We start from the raw sequence: 15,421 nt of genomic DNA on the forward strand, positions 1-15,421 counted from the left end.
GTACAAATTTTATATTATACATGATATTTGTTTAAAAGAGAATTGAAAATGAATTATGTATCTTTTGCATTTATTGTATTACAGAGGCCTTATATCGTTTACTCTGGGTTTACATGATACGAATCAAGTGTGAGAGCAATTCGGCTACGCAAAGCAGACTCCAAAGCATAGTGAATTCTTTGTTTCCTAAGGGATCGAAGGCGGTAGTGCCACGGGACACTCCGCTGAATATTTTTGTAAAGATTATTCAATTTATTGCGCAAGAGAGACTGGACTTTGCGATGCGCGAGATAGTATTTGACTTACTGTCTGTCGGTCGACCGGTAAAGATAATTTTAACTCCTGAACGCATGAGTATCGGCCTCCGAGCATTTCTCGTTGTAGCTGATAGCTTACAGCAGAAGGAGGGGGAACCACCTATGCCGCGCACTATGGGTGTTTTGCCAAGTGGAAACACTATGCGTGTCAAAAAGACATACTTGAACAAAGTATATATCATATATATAATTTTTAATGTTTCATTGAACGTAGCATTTTTACGAATATGTTTTTATAATTTAGATGTTGACAGAGGATACTGCACGAAGCATAGGAATGTCCTCATATTTTCCGCACGTACGCCGAGTGTTTGTAGATATCTTGCGCGCATTAGATGTTCATTATGGCAGACCTCTCATGATGACCAGTACTCAAAACATGAACAAGGAGCCGGACGAGATGATCACCGGAGAACGTAAACCTCGAATAGATCTCTTCCGAACTTGCGTTGCCGCCGTTCCGCGACTGATTCCCGATGGGATGACTGGTGCGGAATTGGTTGATTTATTGGCACGTTTGACAGTACACATGGATGAAGAACTCCGTGCATTGGCATATCAAAGTTTACAGACTTTAGTATTAGATTTTCCCGATTGGCGACAGGACGTCGTGCTTGGGTTCACGCAGTTCCTAGCCAGAGATGTGCAAGATACGTTTCCGCAGTTAATTGATAACGGTTTGAGAATGCTGCTGCAATTGCTGACCAGTTGGAAGAATGCCCTCACGAGTCCTAGTATAAGAGCTAAAGAACAATCAGTGGATACTACACGGGTGAATATACGAGTGGATGTTAGCATCAAGAAATGCGAAACAGCCCAGGTTTATATTAATGTTTATTATTTTGGAAATAGCAACGCATAGAATGCAATTGTAAATTTTATTTCTTGTTTACAGAAAGTAGAACCTGTATCGAACATATTCTATCTGGTGGAAGGATTTGCTTTAGTTATGCTCTGTAATTGTCGCCTTTATCCTCGACGATTGGCTGTTCATATACTTCGAGAGATTAAGCTTTTACTGAAGACTTTAGGTAATTATATTTATGCGTATTGTGCACAGTGCATCAAAATGTATACCTTATTCGTCATCTTTTTAGGAGGACCTGAAGATGATCAACCAGTCATTGATGTAATTGATGCTTGCTGTCCGATTGTCTTGGAAAAATGTTATCCTATATTACCTCCAGCTGAGAAAGCAGCCGCTGCGTCTACTTCTAACGTGGATTTGCAATGGATAGCTGATAGAAGTAGTTGTGTTTGGACAGCTGGTAATACTAAATTTATCATACTTTTTATGCAAGTTTATATTATATTTATCTATATTTTATATTGCAGGATTTCACGATGAAAACAGTACTAAGAGTTCTTCCTCACTTAATCTAAATGGAGCCGATCCGTGGGCCAGTTGTCTATTTGCTTTTCTGGAAAAGGATAGAGTACTTACGCTATGTCCAAACGCCGTCGCTCATTCTTGGCCTATTGTTTTCACTCGCATAAACTCTTTGTTTTCAGTTGTGGATCCCACGTAAGATTAAACTCTATAACAAGTTTATATATTAGTTACATTTGAAGTTTTGAAATAATTCATAATTTTGTATTCGTATAGGCCAGTGAATGATAATCGAGCTTCGTTATTGCGAAGTTCGACGACAGTGAGAAAACCAGTAAATGAGAGGGATGTCTATATGCATATTTGGAAAAATTACCTGACTTTTGGATATAGAGTTGTGCCACCAGTACCAAATCCAGTTGTTCGATGCGCCAGTCCGGATCTCAGTCTCAGGTAAGTTAATCACATGAAAATTTATAGCAGGAGTTCAGAGATATTATATTATATCATATTATATCCTATTATATATTATTTAATATTTTCAATAGTTTTAACTTTTAATATAATATTCATGCTTATTATGTATCACTCAATAAAATATGTATTAGGTGTTGGAATTAATTCGTAGCGTTTTACAAGTGATGGGAAGTACTTTCATTAATGTATTTTTTAATGCTCATGTGAAATAAATAACATTCTTTCATTAAAAACGCTACGAATTAATTCCAACACCTAATATAATCGCGTGCATCGCTATGCTCGCTGTAGATGCAACTGAAACAGTTTGTTCGATGAGCAGTAAAGTGCCTCGTTCGAACATCTGCATCGACAGAATGTATGCACACGATTTATGTTTCACATACGATGAAATATTTCAATAAAAATTTAGATAATTAAAAGTTCATATGTTTAGCAGAATATATTAGAGCTTTAAATGTCTATATAAAAGTGAGTCACTGAATAAAATCAACTTGGTATCGATTGGTGTTGGGTCATGCTTGTTAATGTCCACTATTTTGCACAGTAACATTTACTTTACCTGCTTTATAAAATGTCAATTTCATCAGCGGTTAAATATTTTACAGAATTATAATTTTATAATGTTTTACATTATATAAACACCAAAAGATCTAATATTATATGTATTCACACGTTATTTTCTATCCGATGTTGCGCACATCTAGCAATGGCAATTCTTCAATCGATTAGACTAGCACCAATTCGTACCAAATTCGCGCTTTGCATTCGGGAGCGGAATCCATACCTGCTCTATCCTTTCTTCTATGCATATACATACTTCGCTTTATTTTCCGCAACATATTACATATTATTAAATTTCTCGCATGCTGTCTCCTATCGTACTGTGTCTCCTACATGTACATCTTCCTCTCTCTCTCTCTCTCTCTCGTTCTCTTTCTGGATATTAGAGTAGTAGCTCTCTGAGTAAATAATGTCTGATACAAGGAGCATTGGTGGTACACTGTATTGCATACTCTAGTGGTCAGCATACGGTGGAGTTTGGTGTGTTGTGCATGAGTAAGGAGTTGAGTCAGAGCCTGGAGAATCTCGGCGGGGCGCAGACCCTGCCGGGTCGGTTTTCTGTTCCATCCATTTCCGGCATCTACACCCGACACAAGCGTACCAGGTGAGCCTGAGATTAACAATCGCGAATAAAACGACCACGCTTCCTTCGATGTCACCCGGGATTTAAACGGTCGTTGGTAATTCGCACTTCGTATCTTTTATAACTTTTGAATCTTTGTCTCTTCTTACTCTCTTAACGTAGCACAGTTTGGTATACCCCTTTCTTTCCACTGAACTTTCAGCTTCGTGCTCGAATTCTTTCGCCCTAACAAGTTTTTTTCGCGCGTACTTGCGTATACCATCCTTGCCTAGCCTCACGACCGTTCCCGACCGCTTCTTTTTTCGGAAATTAAATTGCGACCGAATATTTTAGAGCGCACAGTTATTAATTTACAAACTTCAGTAACATACCTGTGATCGAAAAATAGTGAAACGCAACAGTTTCGTTTTCACAGCTCCTCGCCCGACAGTCTATCTGCGGAACGCGGCGACAACAAATCACCGGGCACAAATGCAAGTCCGGCAGCTTTATATAAGCTGACTGTACCTTTGCTAAGATGCGAAGCCGTCGATGTCAGGGATGCCGCGGTGCAGGCGATTGGGAAAGTAAACGCCGATGCTCTAAAGTAAATATATTACTATCTAAGAAGAAGAATGATGAAAGAGAGATTAAATTGCAAAAAGATTATTTTCATGATATAGAGACTTGATGGAGGAACTGGTACCTTACATCCGGGAAGCGGTTGATCGGAAACAGGAGAATATGAGACGACGAAGAAGACGCGATGCTTTGAGGTTGCAGCTAGTAAGAGTACTGGAATTAATCGCAGAGTATGGAACGTTCGGTATCTGGTTAGTTAATTTATTTGATGACTTCATTTTCTTACTCAATAAATTGGATTTATAAAGATCATTCTTTTTTTAGTCCAGCAGTATTAGATCGCGAGACACAATCTTTACATCCGACATTTGTCGAGTACATAGACGGTGCGCGCATTTATCTAGAAAACGAGACCGACAAGGAAGCACCCGCTGTACGAGACATCAAGTTACACTTCTGCAACTTTATCAGAAAAATGATCAAGAGTTTTTCATGTAAGCGATTTTATTTAAATAATTTCGTTAATCGCGAAATATGTGTGATGTTTTAAGAGATTTATTAATCTTTCTCTTATTTTTCTAGTGGAGACATGCTATACTTTATTAAAGAGAGATTTAAGAAGAAATTTATTCATGCTCTTCGCTAGTTGGGCTGGTGTTTACGGCAGGCCGCTTACAAGCACGTCGTCCCTACAAGAAGAAGAAAAGTCTTGCACGGAATTGCAACTCTCAGCCTTGCAAGCTATGAGTGGATTGCTTTGTTGTGGATCATGCTTTAATCCGCAATCGCTTTCAGAAGAGGGTGCGATTTTGTATCAATGGCTAGATTTGTTACTGGCCAGTAAAGACGAAAAAGTAAGTTTTATAAATTGTCTCGTATAAAATTTCATCTATAATTCGTGCGCGTATTAGCATTCAAAATTACATACAAAATTGTAGTTAATGGTCCATTATACATTAAAGTATTTTATTTTGTACATTCTTTCTGTATCATATTTCTTATTTTAGATTTATACACTTGCACGCGAAACCGTCGTGTTACTGCTCGAAGGAAATCCCGATATCGGTACGCTTTTGGACTGGGTGGTTGATCGATGTTATACTGGTGCACCGCAAGTGGCCGACGGCTGTTTTCTCGCATTGGCGACGATTTTCAGCGCCAGGTACGCACGAATTAAAAGATAAAATAAATATTTTATGTGAAAACATTTATTAGGAAAAAATACACACAACAAGTAAAAGATACCAGACACACTTCTCAACAGGGCTACAGATATAATCGCGATAGAATAACAAAACTAATAAGCAGTACAGCAATCGTCAGTCCTTTTATACTTTTCTTTTCTTTAGGGAGTATCCTTGCGACCATTACACAAGTGTCATCAACGTAACGTTAATGAATACGGGATGTCCTCGCGCACCAGTCCACGATGCAGCGCTTCAACTTCTTCAACTATTGGATCAACGCTTCTTCGGAAACGTAGGCCCGCTACCAGCTACGGAACTCGAAACTGGTAAGTTTATAATGCACGTCTTTATCTCTGCATTATAATACTGTATTGATGCATTACATATTATTTTTTTATTGTCTCCTTCTGACACATATTTATTGATTATTTGAAACTGATGATGTCATAATCCTTTCACTGGGAACTTTTGCGTTTCCTGAAAGTTTTTCTGTTGCGCATTGATAAAATGCAGCTGTTTTGTTGAGCTATATCTAGGCATGAATTCTGAAATTGTAAAGAAAGATTTTATCAAATCAAATTTATCATGTTTATCTATTAATTTAATTCAAGACAAAAATAAATTTTTTATCAATGCAATATTATTTGCACACATATATTTTGTCATTATGTTACCTTATTATAATTGGGTAATTAAGTGCCTACCACACTGTTTTCCATGAATTGCCATCTGCACGAGAGTTTCATTTCTTCTAGTACTTGAACGCTTCTTACATATGTGAACTATCTCTCTGCGAAAATTCTGTCCGCTCGCGCAGTAAAGAATGAAGTTTATTCCGAAACTCGTGTCAAATAATAATTGACTCATTTGTTGCGCCCAAATTAGCCACATCACCGATTTATTATTATCAGGAACTTTATCATTCTGAATTTACATATATATATAATAATTATTAATTGTAATGTATAATAATTTCTGTAACAAAATTTATCTATATATAAACGGTAATACCACGAATCAATAATACCACGAATTAACAATGGGAAATAATATAAACTACAGTACATAGCTTTTTAATCATGCAAACATCTAATTTTGCAAAAGTACTGTACAGTGTAAATGTATTAAATAAAATTCGATTAAACATTGAACATATTTATTATTAAACAATTACTATTAAACACATTATTATTAAACAATTTATGAATTTTAGGAAAAATTATTAAAAATTTAATTAATGATCATTATATCCATAATTTACTCTTTAGAGCAAAAGCTCTGTATTTGACTTTAGCATTAATAACTTTAGCATTAAATATCGATACATACACCAATGACAGCAATCACCCTGAAGACAAACGCAGGCATATTAAGGCAGAAGAACGCGCTCGAAACGAGCAGAAGCATTTTTGTAACTTTAGTCTGCGGCATTCTGTCCCGTGGAGCTCTCTCATTGGAAACGTCGGATTCTATGGTTAATGTTCTTCGGATATGATCGAGTTTATAGATGTTGCGTGCTATCAGTGTATTGAAGATTACTATTATGGTCAAGGGCACAGCGAATGTCACAACATTATCTATCATATTATAGGGGATTGCCCAAGATTCCCATTCCTTGTCTAAATAACCACAGTCGGTCGAGTTTTCAGAAATTTTGGAGAACACGACCACTGGACTGGTCAACAGAACCGCTAATACCGTAAATCCTATCACTATCATCTTGGCTCGGGCTACTGTGCACCAAAATTGACGACGAAGCGGCCACTTGACTGCTACATATCGCTCAACGGTAAAGGCTACCACGAACCAAACGCTAAGAAAGCTACAGAGAGATGCAAGATAGATAAAAAATTGGCAAAAGCCCTGCTGATTGAATAGATCCACGTGCACCATTTTTAGCCAGGACACGAAGACTGTCATTAGGAAACCGCTGTCGCTTATTGCTAGTGCTCCCAAATAAATGCTGGACGAAGAATAACGTAGCTTTGTACCAAAGAATACGAAAACGGACATACAGTTGCCCAGAAGACCCAGGAACACGAGAATCGGTGCATAATAGCGTTGGATATTCTGGAAAAAACCGTTGATTTCACAATAGAATTCGTTTGCTATTGTGCTATTGCTTCCAGTGATCATCTTCTTGTTGTGTTGATCTTAAACGCCAAATCATCAATGAAAAGAAAATCGGAAAGTGATGCAACCACGCTCAGCGTACACAACATAACAACTTGCGTCATGCACGGTGACCTGAAAGAGCATTACTGTGTTCTATATAAAAGACAAGAATAAGAGAAAGAAAGAGAGAAAGAGAGGATATTACAAACGTCATGCGTTTCCTTTAGATCATCGACATGAGGATTGAATTTAGAAGCAAGATCAACATTTGAAATTCGGTTGCTTGAAATTTGAAGAGCCGAGATAATAATAACTGAGAAGATATTTAACATTGAAAATCAGATTTTTTAGTTAATTATGTTGTGTTACATTTGACAGAGATCGCAAAATTTTTGTTCCTTTAATTAATATTAAGCATTTCTCCAATTTAATTACTTTTAAATAGATTTTAATAGTATTACATCTTACAGTAGATGTCAATATAAGAGAAAAAGTAACGAATGATAATTTCATATTCTTCTGAGTTATTTTATTGTCGCTTGATTTAGTACAATCATTGTGCATCTGTTCTTATCGTGTATTCTGAGATGTAGTCTATATATTTACTAAACAAAAATTATGGAAAAAGTTAGCTCTTATCGCAGGAAATCCTTCGCGCAACAGATATGTTAACTAATCATTATTACGCAAGTATTCTGATTATGTCAATTAAGTGCATCATATAATGTTGCTTATATAATATTGTTTAAAATTTTATTATTTTATTGAAATCAGATACAAATTATTCGGTAACGTTTCTTCGACATAATTCTTTCTCATTGACATACTTTATTATAACATTGAAAACTATCTTACAATGTGATGATAACCGCTTAGGAAAAATTCTTATCTTTTCTACGCTATTGTGAAAAATCCGATATAGTTTGTAATCTCGACGAATGTTTCTTTTGTAAAATAATATAATAGTACCTAACAGTCGTTTTCTAAATGTATTGCATATACTCATATATATATATACACAATCATGGGAGAACTTTGTTGATATAATATTTTATATCTTTAGTAATGACGAAGTTTTATATTTACATTTCAGAATGTATACGTTCAAAACTATTGGCGAATCGAAGAGTTTTATGTTTCTCTTTTGCTTGTTTATATAATTTCTGATCAAGTTCTATGGTGCTTTTAATGATTTCGTAATTGAACCGTTGCAGTTGATCAAAAGCGATATAAATTGATAAAATATATGTTACTTTTGGTATAGTACGACCTTGGCCTTAAATATAAAGCAACTTTAATTAAATTTTCTTGGAAAGGCGATAATAAAAGCTAAACGAGGTAATATAATATAATTCAAATTGTTATAAAAGTAAATATATGTAGGTATATTCTGTTTATGACTGTTTTAATTTTTGTATTTTCGGACTTACATCCAGTATGCATTAAGAAGTAAAAAAAGATGAAGAGTGAATAAATCAAAATTAAAATTAATCTACATTAGTAAAAACGAGCATTAATTTAATTACTTGTTTGCGTAACTTTATAATTACTTATGTCCAAAATAGTTAATAGTGCAAATATTATTACTAGAAAAGAAAGAAAACTGATAGAATTATTATTATATGATTACTATATATATATATATTCCATTTATAATCAATTCGACTTATAGTTGAAATCTCGGATCCATTTGTAAATAGATGGATACCTGTATTTTTTATTTTTCAATAAAATAATTTCTAATTTATTTCTAAATAGTTTCTAATTTATTTTTTGTTAGATATAGAACGTTACGTTAATTTGTGAGGAAATTTATGTTAATTTGTGAAGATATTTTATGCTTATGACGAAGACCATAATTTATAACATTTTATTTTAATAATGTATAACATTTTTCGATAAAATTTCTATAATAGAAAAAAATCTCTTCACAAAGTATTAATATACTATCTTTCTCTCATCTTTAAATAATTATAGAAAAAATAAGTAAAAATATAAAAGATAGACATTACAATATTAAACGATGTAAAAATTTTTAAGAGAGGGAAGAGATAAATATTTTTCTGTTCTTTTATATTTTTTTATAAATGTAAACGTTTTTAATTTTTTCTTATCTCAATTAAAGTTGTAAAAAACTCGCTAAACATTTTTAATTAATACATACCTGTTTATTGAGTTTCAATAAATGGAACAACATGTTCAACTCATGAAACGTGCAAACGCAACGTAATATTTATTGGGCCATCTGGATTCTGTAAACGATTCTGTGACTTTGTGAGAGTTCCTTTTAACCGCGATCTTACAACACTTGAATGATTCAATTTATATACAGGTCACACACCAATGTTCTAAACGGTTTGTAAATATATGATGCGTTTTCCCACTTAGTTGGCACGACATGCAATGCCGACGTGAGACACGATGCATAATTCTTTCGTCGGCTGCTTTTTGAAATTGTTTAATGAGTTTCTCGTTTAAAATAGTTGATACTTAATTTTAATAGCGCAATTTGTCGACAAACGTAGATTAATTAGATTTTATAGCAAATCGAACACACCAATATTAATCACAACATATTTCGCTTTTTTTTTTCAAACGGGAAGCAACAAGCTATAAGTGTACATAATTATGAGAATAATTTAAATTTAATATTAGACGCACTTGGTTTTCGACATACTGTAATACATACTGTACTTTTCGAGAATATATTCGAGTGCCGTCTCAACTATTTCTGTTGGATGCCCGACGCATTCGTTCCTGATAAAGCTCATGCATCCAGTATTCTGGCTTCTGCGCATCAAAGTGATGTACAAATTCCCGCCTCTTCGTGGCTTACGCCAATTTACTGTGTCGTAAGAGAGAGATTATCGCAATATTTTCGCGATTCATACATTTATATATTGTGATGTGTATATATATATATATTTTTGTGCTTTTACAAATTATATTACGAGAACAACGTCAATATTTATATACAAAAGAACCTTTTTTTACATTATGTAATATATAATACAATATTATATTCGATTAAAAATTTTTCATACATTATAATTTTTTATTTACGAAAATAGCACGTGAATTTGTTTTTATTACAACGCTTATTAATGTAAACTATAATTGATAATAATCATGAGCTGATTATAATTATCACATAATATGTTATCATAAATTTATCGCTGCTTTTATAAATTAAATTTCAATGAGATTTGAAAGATTGAATTCTGCACTCTAAACATACTTGAATTCTTTCAAAGAATATGAAATGTACTTCAGAGAATATGAATTGTTCTTTTCTTCTAAAAGAAGAATTACTTCCATGTTGTGTATCCTTTGATATATCATGTATTAAATTTGATATATCATGTATTCTATTTGAGACGCATCTATCCAATAAAGAAATACGTTTTCATAACTGCAAAAAGCATGATAAGATTTGGTCCTTCTGTAGAAAAAAATATATTTAACTTGATGAAGGAAAAGGTATATACATTTACGAATCAAATATATGTACTATGTAAATCTAATTTATAATGTATGTACTTTTTTTTTGTAAAATATATTTTCTATGTGATCAGATCGTTATAACACCAGGGAATCAATGCAATATATAAATAAATGCTAAATGTCATATCATATTTTATACTGAATTGATTAATTATTACTGAAAATAATTATTAACCTTTAAAGCGTTCAACATATATACTAATAAATATTATCAGGCTATTAAATATTATTAATTATGATAATAATTAAACAAAAGGGTTTTATAGATATTTATTATTTTATCTTGCATATATTTCCCTTACTGTTTATTAGTTTTTGTTTATAAAATCATTTGTTATAGATTTTTTAAATGAATCCATTTTTTTTAAATGAAAATTAATTAGAAATTTATCAATTAAAAAGATATCTTTTTTTACGTTTAATTTTTTAATGTTAAAAGTGATATCAATTGATTATTAAGAATAAATGCTGGATATAAATAAATAGAATTTTCTTTTATTAAAGATATAACTTAATTTTAATTAAATGTGAGGCTTTACTTTATAATAAAATTTTGAAGCAATCTTGGGCAATAAATGAGATTAACTTCTTCATTGATTGAGTAGTAATAATTCGATAATTCTATTTGTGTATTGATTTTTTGTTGCAGGACATAATGATCCTCTTGCAAGTGGCTCTGCCGCCACTGTAACTTCCGGACCGGGTCAACAAAGTAATCCCGCAGGTGAGATTTCTTCCGGCGGCACAGTTAGAGGTGGCACACTGGACGTCCTCCTGTCAACTACTTATTGCCGTAGCCAAATGTACCTTTCACGTCAATTGGCTCAACTACATCCGGAACTCACGATGCCGATGTTTAGTGGTAAATGGACTTTTTTATATTCTTATTAATTTATACGTTTTTTAATCTGGAACGTCATGTTAAAATTCGACATCAATGAGATTTTCAAGGGAATTATTGTTTCATTTTTAAATGTAAAGTTATATGTTTTTCTATTAGGTGTTGGAATTAATTCGTAGCGTTTTTAATGAAAGAATGTTATTTATTTCACATGAGCATTAAAAAATACATTAATGAAAGTACTTCCCATCACTTGTAAAACGCTACGAATTAATTCCAACACCTAATATATTTCTGAAATAATGGTTCTAACACAATATGTGATTGATTAAGTATACTGTATTTTGTTCTATGACTATATAATATTGTGGCATTTATTATTACGATATTGATGTAAATGTTAATTCAAGGGAGAAGATATATGATAAAGCACAATTAACTTTAATCTACTGCAGTAGTTATAGAGAACATAATTTAAAATTATTTCCTTGCAATTAAATCTTCGATTAAAATGTCGAAATATGATATATGTAATTACTTTCGTTTAATATGTACCATAGTATATGTACAACAGTATATATTATATATATATATATATATATATATATATATATATATATATATATACTGTTTCGTACTGTAGTTTAATACAAAAACTCATTTTAATACAATATAAAACATCAATTGTATAACAATAACAATAATTATATTAGGACTCTCAAATTTAAAACAATACAAAAGATAAATATAGTATGCTAATGAGAGTCATCACTTGTGTCATTCTTGCTGAGGAGGTCTCCAAAGAGAGTCGAAACGTTCAAAATAAAGAAGACATCAATTCAATATTTGATTATGTATTATTAAAAACTAAATAATTGCGCCATTTATCATTGCTGATTCTCATTAGCCTACTATATTTATCTTTTGTATTGTTTTAATTGTATAAGTTACTAAACAAATTTCAAGCAGTTTTCATCTCAAAGATTACATTAGTTCTGTGAAATATTTTTAATAAGCATTTATAATAGATTTATACTTTGAGAACTATAAGAATTTACGTTTAAAGACACATTCAAGAAAAGCGTCTCTTTTACAAATGATAATTTTAAAATTGTTTTCGTAATACATAAGATTTTTTATTTACATTTGTAACGTTAATAAATACGATTAAACTTTTCCTGCATTTAAGAATAATAATTATATTAATTAAACTGAAATTCGGTTCTTTCGACTTTTAAATTTACGTAGAATGCTCCCTGATAAAAAATTATTTTAATGTTTTTCACAAGCTTGGCCTCTTATGCAAGAAAACGCGCGTTTCATTAGTTTCTATATTACTTTTACGTAAATAACTTGGCAGAGTTATATTAAAGGAAAGGAAATATTGCAAAAATATCGTTTCCTTTTTATTATTCGCACGGAAGCATGTAATCCACGTGACATGAATTATACAGAGTATATGTTGGATTTAACAGGATTATCGCAATTATTCGTACAAATAATTCATTACTGTAATGTATAATTGTGAAGGGATGCAAACTGTCAACAACAATTCACATGTGTTTATGTTGTCATCAATTATACAGAGGCGTGTCGCTATCGCGTAAATATGCCGCGTCTGTTTTAATCAAATAAGCTTTTATCATTGTAATTTAATATTGAAGAAATCACTAAAAAGTCAAGCGACAAATAGTAGAATTTTTCTACTGATAGAATTAATCACACATATACATATTTACATACATACATCTATTTGAATACATGGAATTTTAAATGCAGAAATATTAATTATCAGCAGCATGACTCAAACATAGAAAATATATTACATTTCAAGTGCAGGAATATTAATTATTAACACCATGACTCAAACATACGTATTTTGAGATGGAAAAATAATCATTTGCAATGCTAAATTTCATTACAGATGAGTATTTTTTTTATTTTATTCAGCTTATTTAGTGATGCGATTGAAGCTCAGTGAAGCAGGATAATGTAATTAAACTTCTTAAGAAAACTCGAGAAAATGAAGTTAGATTAAAAACTATGAAATTGAAGTTAATCCAGTAGTTGAAGTTAATCCAGAAGTAACAAGATTTTAAATATTTTTGTACTAGATAAATATCGCATTGTTCGCAGAATTTAATTTCTTAATCAAAGGATCCAGGAATAATATAGACTGACGGAAAGTTGACCATGATCTATCTGTTTAAGAATTTAACCTTTTAACTACAATAGCTACTGTTAATGAACCGCAAGACACGTATAAAGTTGCAATGTGGTTTCGTTTTACATACTGGATTGTTGATCTTCGTTTTAATTTTGTGACGTATGTCAGTGTCATGAACCACTTCAAAAGGGCGAAGGTTTAAAAAGAACGAAGAATGAGAGAAAAATTTAACGATAAAAAATTTCATTGCTCGAACTACTATCTTGCCCATTTCTGGCTAACCGGCTTACATCCATTTGCTTTGATGCGCTCAAAACGACGAAAGGTTTTGCTTCTAAGAACAGTATAACATAAAATTGCCATTTAACTCATAAAATTTTGTGTGTGTAATATCAATAATAGCATCGAAAAAAAAAAATCTGTTTTTCAAAATCGACTCTAATAGTTATATTCTATATACAAAGTTTAATTGCGTATTAAAAAAAAAATTAATACGCAATTTAATTCGTATATTTCCTTCATGTAACAAAGTAAAATTTCTAAAGTTTATAGATATGTTTTCCAATTATATTAAAAATGATTATTAGTTTTTATAAAGAAAATAAAAAGACATTATATCACTTCAAGAAAATAAATAGTTTCATTTGTAATCTCTCATTCTATTTAATTGTTATATATGTATTAATATATAGGATAAAATATTTTAAACTTTATTAAGATCAAACATAAAATGTTGCATATAATAATTAATATAGGTACACACGTACACCAAGGTACACACATATAAATATCAAATTTGTTCAAAACATGAATACAAATCTATATGAATTATAAATTAAACCTATAGAAATGAGTGTCTTAAATGATCCAACTGGATCTTAGACGCTTATATAATTCTGTATGAATTTATATACTACGTATGTAGTCTTTTAAAACGCCGAAATGATTTTTCGGTCTTGAAATGTAAACTACTAAACTACCTCTACTAATATTACGAGTTAAATTGACTAGCAATTTAACAATTAATTTAACAGTTAATTTAACTCGTCAATTTAACTCGTAATATTACTGCGGTAGTTTAGTATTTGCATTTAGTAGTTTGCATTTCAAGACCGAAAAATCATTTCGACATGCATTTTCAAGAACTATATACGTAGTATGTAAATTCACACAGAATTATACAAGCACCTAAAATCCAACATGCATCCTTTAAGGCATCCAATTTTATAGATTATGTTTCTCATATACAGTCCTATAAGATTTATTATTAATTATAAATTAATTTGCTTAGAGCTAATTGAAACTTCTAGAAATATAAGTTCCCAGATTTATCAGATTGTGACAAATTTCTTTACAAATATATGTATATTTATAAATATGAAAGATCTTAGAAATAATATTAAATGATCATACAATTTTGCATTTTGCATATCGAGAATCATATTAGATACAAAGGAGAATAAGGTGATTGTCGATGCGTTAATATCTTTAAAATTCAGATAGAAATGCGACGCATGAGCAAAACAAATGTAGATAATTGCAGGTGAAAATAATATCACGTAATTTTGAAAGTGCACATACACAATCGACTGATTCAAAATCATTTAGAATGTTATTTGCGAATACCAATGAATATTTCGAATGCCATCTTGCTAATTTAAACCAGCACGTTACATTAATATTACACAGCAATATTGGAGATCATCATCGATATTAATTAAATGGATTAAATGCAACATGGGAATGCAGATGAAAGAAAGGAAAGGAATTGATAA

At 31.6% G+C, this 15,421-nt stretch overlaps 2 protein-coding genes across 12 annotated transcripts in view; one reads left to right on the forward strand and one right to left on the reverse strand.

The window, feature by feature from the left end:
* The window catches only part of fry (microtubule binding protein furry), a 37,126-nt gene that overhangs the window by 7,185 nt on the left and 14,520 nt on the right, over nt 1–15,421 (forward strand). For 7 of the 9 annotated variants that reach the window (XM_087406665.1, XM_087406664.1, XM_087406666.1 and 4 more), the window contains 14 exons: nt 85–488; nt 562–1,137; nt 1,213–1,348; nt 1,415–1,585; nt 1,653–1,842; nt 1,924–2,100; nt 3,146–3,292; nt 3,687–3,857; nt 3,934–4,083; nt 4,157–4,326; nt 4,415–4,686; nt 4,840–4,994; nt 5,182–5,345; nt 11,288–11,500. In XM_087406665.1, the coding sequence (XP_087262791.1) occupies nt 85–488; nt 562–1,137; nt 1,213–1,348; nt 1,415–1,585; nt 1,653–1,842; nt 1,924–2,100; nt 3,146–3,292; nt 3,687–3,857; nt 3,934–4,083; nt 4,157–4,326; nt 4,415–4,686; nt 4,840–4,994; nt 5,182–5,345; nt 11,288–11,500 (3,096 nt within the window). The remainder of the gene's footprint in view (nt 1–84; nt 489–561; nt 1,138–1,212; nt 1,349–1,414; nt 1,586–1,652; nt 1,843–1,923; nt 2,101–3,145; nt 3,293–3,686; nt 3,858–3,933; nt 4,084–4,156; nt 4,327–4,414; nt 4,687–4,839; nt 4,995–5,181; nt 5,346–11,287; nt 11,501–15,421) is intronic. The other 2 variants (XM_087406669.1, XM_087406672.1) reach the window with 1 other exon arrangement.
* On the reverse strand, nt 5,025–10,053 carry LOC105149163 (thyrotropin-releasing hormone receptor-like). 3 transcript variants are annotated; one of them, XM_011061390.2, is made up of 4 exons: nt 9,299–10,053; nt 6,349–7,266; nt 5,694–5,943; nt 5,025–5,564 (listed from the first exon to the last, which is right to left on the reverse strand). In XM_011061390.2, the coding sequence occupies exons 2-3, from the start codon at nt 7,153–7,155 to the stop codon at nt 5,698–5,700; spliced, it is 1,053 nt and encodes a 350-aa protein (XP_011059692.1). In that variant the 5' UTR covers nt 7,156–7,266; nt 9,299–10,053; the 3' UTR covers nt 5,025–5,564; nt 5,694–5,697. The 3 variants fall into 3 exon arrangements, with proteins under 3 accessions (XP_011059692.1, XP_011059691.1, XP_011059690.1); XM_011061389.2 differs by having other exon boundaries at nt 5,724–5,943; nt 9,299–10,043; XM_011061388.2 differs by lacking the exon at nt 9,299–10,053 and having other exon boundaries at nt 5,724–5,943; nt 6,349–8,720.

This window comes from Acromyrmex echinatior, chromosome 5, assembly GCF_024713525.1.
Source record: "Acromyrmex echinatior isolate Ae372 chromosome 5, ASM2471352v2, whole genome shotgun sequence".
Classification (NCBI taxonomy): Eukaryota; Metazoa; Arthropoda; class Insecta; order Hymenoptera; family Formicidae; genus Acromyrmex; species Acromyrmex echinatior.